General features: G+C 31.9%; 1 protein-coding gene across 5 annotated transcripts; it reads right to left on the bottom strand.

Moving 5' to 3' along the window:
- Positions 1–538: 538 nt before the first annotated feature.
- Positions 539–4,896, bottom strand: LOC127262174 (uncharacterized). 5 transcript variants are annotated; one of them, XM_051290719.1, is made up of 4 exons: positions 4,757–4,896; positions 2,651–3,907; positions 1,713–2,555; positions 539–1,136 (listed from the first exon to the last, which is right to left on the bottom strand). In XM_051290719.1, the coding sequence occupies exons 2-4, from the start codon at positions 3,905–3,907 to the stop codon at positions 1,098–1,100; spliced, it is 2,139 nt and encodes a 712-aa protein (XP_051146676.1). In that variant the 5' UTR covers positions 4,757–4,896; the 3' UTR covers positions 539–1,097. The 5 variants fall into 5 exon arrangements, with proteins under 5 accessions (XP_051146676.1, XP_051146678.1, XP_051146677.1 ...); XM_051290721.1 differs by having other exon boundaries at positions 4,747–4,883; XM_051290720.1 differs by having other exon boundaries at positions 4,713–4,863.
- Between the last annotated feature and the right edge of the window lie 6,875 nt (positions 4,897–11,771).

Here is an 11,771-nt window from a genome sequence, read left to right as displayed (position 1 = left end):
AATTTATGGTCCAAAGGAAAAGATTATTGGTTTTGCATTCCTTTTTGCTTCCCCTGTCATAAAGCTTGTTTATATAAGCTGTTCTGAAATTATTTGTAATATTTATTTATATTTTTTTCTTTAAAAATATTATATTAAATATTAATTTTTATTTTCAACTCTCTAGAATCTTCTTTGTGAACTGAGTCTATGATGTTTAATCACTAAAACTACGATGGATCGGGAAGATGGAAACGACGATGGATCCGGAAAATGGATGCCTTGATGATGGAGTTAGCTAGCTAACTAGCTAGGGTGTAAGAAAACCCGATCCAAAACCCAACGTAAATCTCATTTTACTTTAAAAATTGCACGACGCTTTCATTTTTATCTATATAGGACTGACTGTTAATGGGATAGTTTTGATTGATGCAGAAATGGCGGAATTCGATAGAGGATATAAGTGAAGCATACCCATGCCCATTTCCGGTAAAGTTTACAGGTAAAGTTTACAATAGGTAAAGTTTACACAAAAGAAAAATGTCACAACTTCATACGATGACCATAATGTAGCGACTATATTTCAGGTTAAGTTTCGAAAATAAAGAGGAGCAGAGCGGCAGAAACAAGAGTTCCTGCAATTGATGTTCCATCATCATCATCCTTAAATAAATAAATACAAGTTACAGGCAAGAATCGATTGTTGATATTCTCTAACCAAGAACAACCAGAAAATAAATAAAAAAAAAAAAATGTTGCAAGAAATATCAAACATGCTACAACGGGCTTACAATGTTGCAGGACCCCACCCGCCCTTTAATGACATGACAATTGCTGAATAAATCCAAAACCCAATAATAAGCAGCACAGGAGAGAGTCGATAACATCTACCAATAACAACAAAATCACAGAAATCAGTTAGTGAAGTCCATATTCATCATTTAAGAAACTCCTCTGATCTGATCTGATCTAATCCAATCTAAGACCAAAGGAAATAACACAACTGTGGGATAGCCGACCGAGTGCCAATCAAGTTCAATCATGGTGGAGTTAGCAATTGTAGCAGAACTTATGGGAAGGAAGAAAGGGATTGACCTCCAATTCAACCATCGAAATCATCACGGATTAGGCTGCAAGGTTCTTGAAGGTACAGCAGCCTGTTTTAGTCGAGTCACAGATAACAAGAGTCAGTAAAAAAGAGAGAGATGTTTACATACACTTTTAGCGTATTTGCCACTATTCATCAACAGTAATTTTTTTTAGAAAAACAACTCATCAAATACATAATCTTTCTCACAAAACAGCATATCAAATAATTCTTTTTTACTATTATCAAATTTTTTGAAACTTCAAAAATCTGTGTCTCAGTGGAGCCTTCGGATACTCTCACAGCAGTGCACAAATATTTTAGCACATCTAAGTCCAGACAAAAAAAGGAAAGCCAAAAAATATAACAAATTTATACATGAAAAGCTCAAGTTGGCAACGAGCATTATAAGGCATCACGGCATACCACAACACATGCCAGGATTCAATTTTGATCAGGAGAACAGTTGTTATCTAATATATAACTAAAGCACTGAGTAGCACTGCTACTTTCTCGAAAACTATAGTTCCATATTTGTTGCCACTAAATTCAGAAAGTAAAAGGAAATAAAAAATAATGGATATATAGTTTTAAGTATTGACTGCATAAGTTATCGGTATATCTACAGAAGGTGGATGTAGCTCACCTCTCTAAACTGATACGGCGGCGTGCTAGAAGTAGGCCCGCTGTTTGATGCACCGCTGCAAGGAAGGATTTGAGAATGACCCAAACTACTACCAATCCTTCCATTGATTCCATTAAATTCATTTAGAAGCAACCCCCCGGAAGACTGCTCAGTGGATGTCGAAGCTTGATTACAAAACGGTTCGCCCCTCAGCCTGCTTAATCTTGGAGAAAACACCGATGGAGGTGAGTTGTAGTCTGTTGACCTTTCCCGAACATACATATTTTGTGGCACAGTCCTTGCTGGAGTAATGGGTGAACCGAAAAGATTGATGCTCGGCACCGGGGCTGCTGCATCAACACTGCGGTCATATTGCCGTTGCCTGTTGTTAAGAAACTGATGTATCTGACGCTGTATCCGTCGTCTTTCAAGCAAAGTAAATGCCCCAGATCCAGAAAAAGGGGACTGGAAATGCCCGAAAAAATTCCTAGGTGATTGATGATGACCAGACTCTTGACTCAAAGGGGTGTCGGGAACATATGCCTCATTGAGATCAAAAGTTTCACGGACAGCAGTGGCAGGAGATGAAGCCGCAGACACATTGTTATTAGCGCCGTAATCCGGGAAGGAATTCAGAGCTTGAGAATTTGACGAAGCAAGAGCTGTCGGCCTACAGCCGTCACAGTACCAATTTCCATCAGGCACTTCACGGCCTAGACCGACGCAATATGTATGAGCAGGAGAATCACAGAGATCACAAAGAAGCATCAGTGCATCGTCCCCTCCCAGTAGGCATTCGGTACAAAGAACATTCTCATAGGGATCGAGATAGCCCCTAAGCTCTTCTTCAGAAGGCTGATAAACCTGTCGATAAAAATTGAAATTGAGGCAAGTAAATTTTAAAATCACAAATCAAATCAGTTAAATAGATTAAAACTGAAGGGTTTGTTCGAATGTACCTGATCACGTTCAGGAACTGGAAAAACTGCACCCCGTAGATCACGTCCACCCTCCCCTCTTGCAGTTCTACTAATGGTTCCAAACCTTTGCTTGCATAAGGGGCACCGGGATTCCACCTTCGACCATTCCATAATGCAAGCAAAACAAAAGTAATGACTGCAACAATTTAAAACTCCTCTTACGGTTTTCTTCCCTTCTTCAGATAGACAAATCCCACAAACTTGTTTCCCAACCTCGATTTTTGTTTCTACCTCCTTTTGCTTGCCTTTCTTTCCTAGGCGCTTCGCCTTTGAAGGCATCTTTTCCTCATTTTTGACATTCTTCAAAGGTCTTGAACTCCTCGGTCGAGTTGTCAGCCTTGTGCAAAATTTACCTGCCTCTTTAACCTGCTCTCTCTCCTCTTCAGAGACAGTGTATTCATAGTCAGATGATCCCGAGCTCACAAAATCAGAGTCAGAATTCACATTTAATTTCCGTTTCCCCCTTCTTCCCCAAACCCATCCCCCCATGTTCGTTTTCTTTTTCTGGGAAATAGGATTCTCGTCTTTAACCTCATTAGAAACCTTAGACTTTTTTCTCCCCAAAACCTGTTTATGAGCATTATTTCTTTTGGTTCTCTTCAAAACCTGACTTGGAGTAAATTCATCATCATCTTCATCATCAACCTCATAAGAATCATCACCATCATCATCTTCCTTTTCCTCCTCATACGAAAGATCATCTTTCTCCCTTGGATTTCCCTTATGAGAATCTTCGAAATTCTCTTTACCACAAGAAAATTGTTGGTTTTTAAAATTTCCATCAAATTCATCGACATCTTGTCCGTGGTGAGCCTCAGGTTCATCATCATCCTCTTCTTTGTACGACACCTTATTCTTCCTTTGCCTCTTAGCACCATAAGCATAATCTTCATCACCTTCATCATCATAGTCTTCTTCTTCTGTGCTACAAACAACCTTCTTCTTTCTTCGCTTTGTAACACGATTTTTCTTTCTCACCTGACAACCCTTCCTCCCTCCAGTCTTTGCAACTTTCTTAACCTTCTTGTATGACCACTCATCCTCCTCCTCCTCTTCCTCTAATCCCAAACTTTCCTCCGATTCATCCTCAGCAAAGGAACAATCATCCTCTGAAACATCAAACTCCTCCTCATCCTCATCCACCCTATAATCTTCATCAGATTCATCCGAACCATTTGTTTGCAACACGACCTTGTTCTTGGTCTTACGCTTTCGCCCAATATTTCCTCTCGCCATCTGTTCGCACATGAAAAAATACAGAACAAAACTTGTAAAAACGATAGAACACACCATCCAATAATTACAATATATATAGTATCAAAACAATGCGTGCAAAATCCAGTTGACGAACATCCCATACCATAGTTTAATTCCTTTCTACGTGTCCACGTGCACGTATTTAATCTACGAGCTCTGATAACCATCATTTAATATAAAAAACAAAAAAGAATAAAAACCTCAAATCATAGAAACAAGAAAGAAATTATCCACAATGCTCTGGAAGCAAACTAATCCACCATTAAAAGGAAATTTCAGATTATCTCCTCAATAGTCAAGTGTATCAGAGAATATCAATTCAACAAATCAAATATTGAAAGACACACAATACCGTAAGTTTCCATTAAAAAAATTTCCCCAAACACATAAAATCCCCAGCAAAACCTCAAAGATTTAATCCCTAATATCCTCTACCACGAAATTAACATCAGAGAAAATAATCAAGATAAACTTGACAACCCGATCCGATTTTTCCCCAAATTGACCATACCATCAGAAACCCTAGATCGAAATCAACTCAAAGCACTACCATTTCCAGCCCCCACTGATCAATTTAAAATTCCAAGCAAACTAACAAAATACTCTTTCTAATAGCAGAAACAAAGAAGCAAAAACGCTATAACCCTATAAAGCAATCGCATCCAACGATATCAGATTACATGTAATTTCACACATAGCAACACATAGCAATTACCATTTATTTCGAAAAGAAACCGAACAGATTCATCTCGATCAGAAACAAATAACAATTAGATTTTTATACCCTAGTTAAAAGAACCCAATTCCAGGAAACGGACCCAAGATTACCCCGAGTTTGGAGAGAATCCTCAAAACCAATTCCCAGCAAAGTTAGAGCGTTCCTTCTTTCCTCTCTCCGCGTATATAAAAATAAAAATAAATAAAATAATAAGATATATATATGTATAGAGATAGAGAGAGAGAAACGTTAAAATATGGAAGCAAAGAGCGCATCAGCTTTTTATATTATGCATACGCCTTTAAAATATAAAAATAAAAAAATAAAATAACAAGTGAACGTTATCTGTAATAAATGTAATAAATTTAAAATAACATTATTACATCATACATAATACTATTATTATCTACAAAACAAATAAAATAAAATAAAATCAGAATCGTATATTTATATTATAAAGTTTCCCCACCGAATAATTTTATTAATGTTTTATCATTTGCTTTTTTTTTTTTTAATTAAAAAAAATAAATCAGACTTATCTCGCTTCATGTTCTTTGTATAGATATTATTGATGTAATACTTAAATAATAATATTAATTATTTTTCGGGTGCATCTTTAAGGGGGAGTGTGAAATGACGAGGATGCCCCTGTGGTTGGGCTGTACACAGCACGGCATAGTTGAATTGGTATTTGGTATTGGTATGGTATGTATGCATTAGTTGACCTGACTGGGCCCCACTTGGTCTCTAATAATTTTCAAATTATTGATTTTTTTTTTAAATAATAATACATCGTAATTTCAATTTTAAATAAGATTTGTGTGTTAAGATCCACTATATAAAATTGACCTTCATCCAACACTCATAATTTATGGGTGTCTTTGGGTTGTTTTGATTTTAAATTTTAATTTACATAATTATTAGTATTGATAATAATAATAATAATAATAATAATAATAACAACGTTATAGGTGAGCAACAAAGATTTTCCTAAGCCCGACGCTTCAGGTCACCTGTCACATATGGTTCACCTAGTCTGACTTTCTCGTCAGGCCTGGTTTACAGGGTATTAGGTTCGGCCGAAGGCTTACCGGTGCTCACTTTCGGGTAGCGGCTGCAGTTCCCACGTCATAAAAAAAAACAAAGATTTTTCTAAATTAGAATAAATACAAATTTAGTATCGGAATATGATAAATTATCAAATATTTACAAGGTATTTTGGGATGTTTAGTTCTTTATCTAGAGTTTGGTTTTGAATTTTTGTTTCAATATTATTTGTATTTTAATTATTTTAGAAAAACAAGAATTTAATAAAAATATATATTGGGTGAGTACTGGTTTTGATATATATTTTGAAGTAAAAATAAAATTTTTGATTCAATATTTTAAAAATATATTATGTATAATGTAAAAATAAAAATTAATAAATCGAAGTTAATCAGATAAAGTTATTACAATGGTTTTGCCTAATTGCGTTTTTTTTTTATATATATATAATATAATTATTGAATATAGAATTTGAATAAAAACTAAATGTTAAAATATAATACTTGTTGTTACACATTCAAGATTAATATGCCATATATATACAAGAAACACACGAATTAAACCAAAGAACTTAAAGAATCTTTTATTAAACGAAAGCAAATGCTCGGACTCAGTTTATCCAATCTAAAAATCAATTCTAACACCCACTGTAACGCACAATACAACCCTAACACAACCGACATCCACGGAAACGCATCCAACATGCGAACATCACCACGATCTAAGGGAAAACACAAAAGATTTAAGTTTAATCCCTCCCAACCACAATATAATCAATACATTATAAAGGAATGCTCGAAATCGTAAATCGAACCAAGGAACAGCCTCAGCATAGACTGTTTATCAAGGAACTCAATCGAACCAGTCGAATCGCCGGACAGATCGCCAGAGAAGACTCAAGGAAGATCGCTCGATCGCCGTCGCGATTAGGGCTTTTTCAGAGAGAGGATTTGAGAGTCAGGGATAGAGAAAGTGAGAGTGAGAGTCTGAGTGTGTGTCCTCTCTGAACCGGGCAGAAGCAATATATATATTGCACTGTTCTAGACCGGTGCGGTTCAATTCGGGCGGTTCAGCATTAGACCGCCGGTTCTCAATAGAGAACGGGTTTGGTTCGGGTTGCTGGATCCGGGTTTCGGGTTGTACGGGTTTGTGCGTTACCGGCCTCACTTGTCATTGGCCAAAAATACCTCCACAATACAATCATTGTCCGGCTCTAAGGATCTCATTTATGTTTTGCGTGTTGATATTTGAATATTTATTATTGTATCAAAATGTAGTATAAATTAAGAAAAAATTGCAAAAATACTTTCATTAGTATTTTATAATACTAGTATAATGATATTTTTGTGCAAAAAATTATATAAATAAAAGGATATTTTTAATATTAAATACATAACGCAAAAGGTAAATGAGATTCCTAAAGCCAAATAGAATGGGTATTTGTTAAAAAGAAATTCAAATTTAATATTTCGCAAACTTATGTAAATTTGATTGGATATAAAAATTAAAAAATAATAACAATCTAATATTAAAGTAAGGGAAGTAATAAAGCAGATTAGGAGTAATATAAAAACATAATTAAAAATAATATAAGTGAAGATGTAAATAAAAAGATTGAGTCACAAATTGATTATTATTTATAAAAATAAAATTAATAAAATTATACAAAAATAAAATTATTTATTATAAATAAAATATACATAAATTTAGTGAAAAAAAATAATGACATAATTTTAACATATAGAAAGAGTATATAGAAGTAAGTAAACTTAATCTTATTTTAATTAAATTTTAATACTTCCTCCGTCCCAGATACCGTGTCTGCTACACTGTAGATACGGTATTTTAGGAGGGGTTTAATTAGTAGATAATTAAGAATGTATTAGTGAAAATAATTATCCTATAATATAAATAATTATAAATTAAGATTAAGATAATTAATTAGTTTAATTAAAATAAAAATTTAAAATGAGATTAAAGTGTGTAATCATTTTCCAAAAAAAGGAAAGTGACATGTTATATGAGACGGACATAAACGACAACGTGGACATGGTATCTGGGACGGAGAGAGTAATATATAAAATTTGTTTTGGTGACAAGAAATTTTTTACTCTTTAAGTATATTCCTCCTTAAAGGGTTAATTCTCCTAAAATTCTCAATTCCTAAATCATTTTTCTTATCGGTCTCTATTAATATAATTTTTTCATTTAGCTCTCTATTTATTCCACATCACTCCCTATTTATAATTATTACACATTTTTACCAATTTTACCCTCTAAATAACTTTTTATTCATATTTTTATCCACCAAATATAATCCAAAACTCTTAGGTAATAATATTTAATTATATTATTTGTTTATCTATGGAACAAATATATTTATTTTATATAAATAAATTTTTGTATATAGAATCTATTTACTTATGGTTCAATAATTTTTGCAGGATTTGTTACAATACAGTAGTTTTTATAATAGAAAAATATTTTTTCAAATAAAAATTTATTATTTTCAACTTATTTATTATATTATTCATACTTATATTTAATTGAGATCAATATTTTTCTTATAAATATTTTATATAATTATAATGTAAGAGTTATGAGTACTTTTGTATTATATATTTTATTAATATTATTATTATCATTATTTCTTGTCAATTATTATTTTTGTTGTTGTAATATTTTATTTTATATTTAAATTAGTAAAAAGTATAAACAAATTATAAAAAAGTGTAATTGGAAAAAAAAAGAAAAATGATAAAAGAAATTAAATAAGGGTACTATAGGGTTTTTACAGGGGCGAAATAGCAAAAAAACTCCCCTGTGATTTCCGAAAATTGCTGAAAACTCCCCGTGGTTCTAAAACTCCAAAAAACCTACTTGTGGTTTCCAAAATGTTGCAAAAAATCTCCTATCCGTTAGGATTTAACGGAGGTTGTATAGCACGCGCCTGAAATGCGATTTTTGGTCCATAGAGTGATATATTTCTGTATAAAATTACTAAAATACCCTAATGACTACTTTTTACAACATCTTCTTCTTCCTCGTTCTTCTTTTTCCTCGTTCTTCTTCTTCCTTGTTCTTCTTCTTTCTTATTCTTCCTCATTCATTCTTCTTTCTTATTCTTCTTTCTTTTTCTTCCTCCTTCTTCTTCTTCGTTCTTACCAAATCCAGAATTACTTTCTTCTGTTTTTATCAAACCCCAAAATCTAAAAATTTAATTTAACATCAAGATTTGAAATCAATCTAATAAGAAAAAAAGAACTTGTTGCTCGTTGCAACAGTGTACGAAAGAATTAGGGAGAAAAAATAAAGAAGAAAGAAAATTGGGGAAAAATAGATAGAGAAGAAAAATAAAAATTGGAGAAAAAAAAACTTGATGCCTTCTTTCTCATCTTCTTCTTTCCCTTCTTTCTTTATTCTCTTTCTTTTCTTCTTTCCTTCTTCCCTGCTCCAGCCGCTTCTGCCCGTCATCTTCTTTCTCTTCTTATTCTTTTCCAATTCTTCATTCTTCAAAGAACAATTGGAGATGAAGAAGAAGAAAAAAAAATTGGGGGAAAAGAAGAAAAGAAAGAAGCGGGTAGAACTACTATGACGTGAAAAAGAATTGGAGAAGAAGAAGAGAAAAATTAAGGATAAATAAGAAAAGAAAGAAGTGGAACTGTTATGGCTTGAAAAGGAATTGGAGAAGAAGAAGAGAAAAATTGAGGAAAAAGATGTGTGAAGAAGAATTTGGGGAAGAAAAGTAGATGGAAGAAAGAAGTTGGAGAGAAGAGAAGAAGAAAGAACAAAAGAGAGAGAAACACAGGGGCATAACGGTCTGATAAGGTTAAAATTTAACGCCGTCAGTGTGATTTAAAGGGGGGGCGAGTGTGCAACGTTTTACAAACCACGAGTAGGTTTTTTGGAATTTTAGGACCACGGGGAGTTTTCAACAGATTCGGTAAACCACAGGGTTTTTTTTTGCTGTTTTGCCTAAATAGGGAGTGAAAAAAAATTGTAAAAATAGAGAATATAGAAGATAAAATTAATATATAGAGAGTAAATAAGAATATGAATATAAAATTATGGAGATATGTGGAAGTTGTCCTTTCAGATTCATGGTCTTTTTTTTAGATATTAATAATTATAAAAATATTTTACAATGTGATGTTTTGTATATATTTTATTATTTTTTTACTGTTCAAACACAATATATTTAGTTTTTTATTTAGTAAGTATAAATTCCACTATATATATTACAAATATTTTTACATTTATTTTTATTATATCAATAGCTTCTTAATAATTTTTATCATGTTTATTTGATTCTTTGTAATCCTCCATTTTAGGGTTTTTTTGCATCAATTAAAAAAGTTCTTGTTTTGATTTTTTTTTTTTTTTTTTTTAATGTATTGCATTATTGTTTTTTTCAATTTTTATTATCAGGTTAGCTTTCTTCACTCAAATGAGTTTTGGACTCGAAGAGTCACCCACATCCTCATTTAAATTAATAGAAAACTTGAAAGTCCTTGCAATATTGAATAAATTTAGAAGTAGAAATAGGATTATTAGGATCAGAAGAGACATAGTTGGCTCTTTGTGATTCGGATTGTTGCCTCATAGTTTAAATTTTACCGCAAAAGTTTTTAGTGAATTCTAAACATGGTCGAAATTGAAATTTATTTTAAATGTTCGATATTTCAGATATTACAACTTTACTCAATCACAACTACATATAACTTTGAATTCAATAAATATATTCAAACATATCAAATTTCAATCGTGACATATAATCTATATATACTTACAATTTTTCGGATACACAATTAATTTTGAACAACTTTTGTTATATTATTTCATCGACATTATAATGAGTTGACATTACAAATCTATGCCCTTTTGTTCATTATATGCTTCTTCAACTCTTTCTAAGAATTTCTCTCTAGATTGATACGCCCATATGACAAGATTTTGATGATACTAGATGTTGTGTGATGAATTCTTTTGAAACTTAGTATATATAGACAAAAATTGTATGGTATCTAATGTTGGATATTGAATTGTCTCCATTCAATTGGTATCTAACGTTGAATATTGAATTGTGTCCATTCAATTGGTATCTAATAAATTGTGTCCATTCAATTGGTATCTAATGTTGGATATTGAATTATATCTATTTAATTGGTATCAAATGTTTAATTTTAAATTGTATCATTTCATATATGATATTTAATGTTGGATATTGAATTATGTTCATGCAATTGGTATCCAATGTTGAATTTCAATTTATTATATCCATTGAGTTGGTATGAAATATTTAATTTTAAATGGTATCATTTCATGTATGATATTCAATGTTGGATATTGAATTGTATCTATTCGGTTGCATCCAACATTGAATTATGAATTATATTAATTCAATTGGTATCCAATAGTGAATAATATTTGTATTTTAAATTCTTCTATAAACATATAAGTGTAAAATAAACATATAATTTATCTCACTTCACAATGAATTACAACAATATTGGTTCTTCTAGTGATAAATACGAAGTATCACAAAAAAATATCACTCTAGATGCTTCAAAATAATAATAGAATATTACAAAATAATTTTTATATACTCAATCAGCTTTTTTTTTTTTTTTTTTTCTTCGGGTGATTCAATTCTAAACCATAGAGTGACCAATTTTGATTATGAAAAACTACAAGTTTTCATTTGTTCAATGTTTACTTCAATGATGAAATCCAAGATACAACGATTTAATGTTTTTTTCGTTGGTATCAAATGTCTCGATCTCTATTTTTTTATATTATTGAGAGTGTTAAATCTTATGATAGATATTTTCAACAATGGAGTGAAAGAGCAGGAAAATTTGGATGATCACATCTTAAAAAAGCAACCATTATTTTTCGAACGTTGCCATATGGTGTACTAGCAGATACAATAGACGGATATGTAAAAATTGGTGAGTCAAATGCAATTAATAGTTAAATTTTGTGATCATGTTGAAATTTTTGTAGGAACTTACCTAAAATCACCTAACGCTAATGATGCGACGAGGAGGCTCATGCATGTTAGCCATAATCATTATT

This window comes from Andrographis paniculata, unplaced genomic scaffold (assembly GCF_009805555.1).
Source record: "Andrographis paniculata isolate CXL003 unplaced genomic scaffold, ASM980555v1 Contig65END, whole genome shotgun sequence".
NCBI classification, from domain to species: Eukaryota; Viridiplantae; Streptophyta; class Magnoliopsida; order Lamiales; family Acanthaceae; genus Andrographis; species Andrographis paniculata.
The sequence above is the reverse complement of the archived record's forward strand: the minus strand, read 5'-3'. Positions and strand labels throughout refer to the sequence as shown.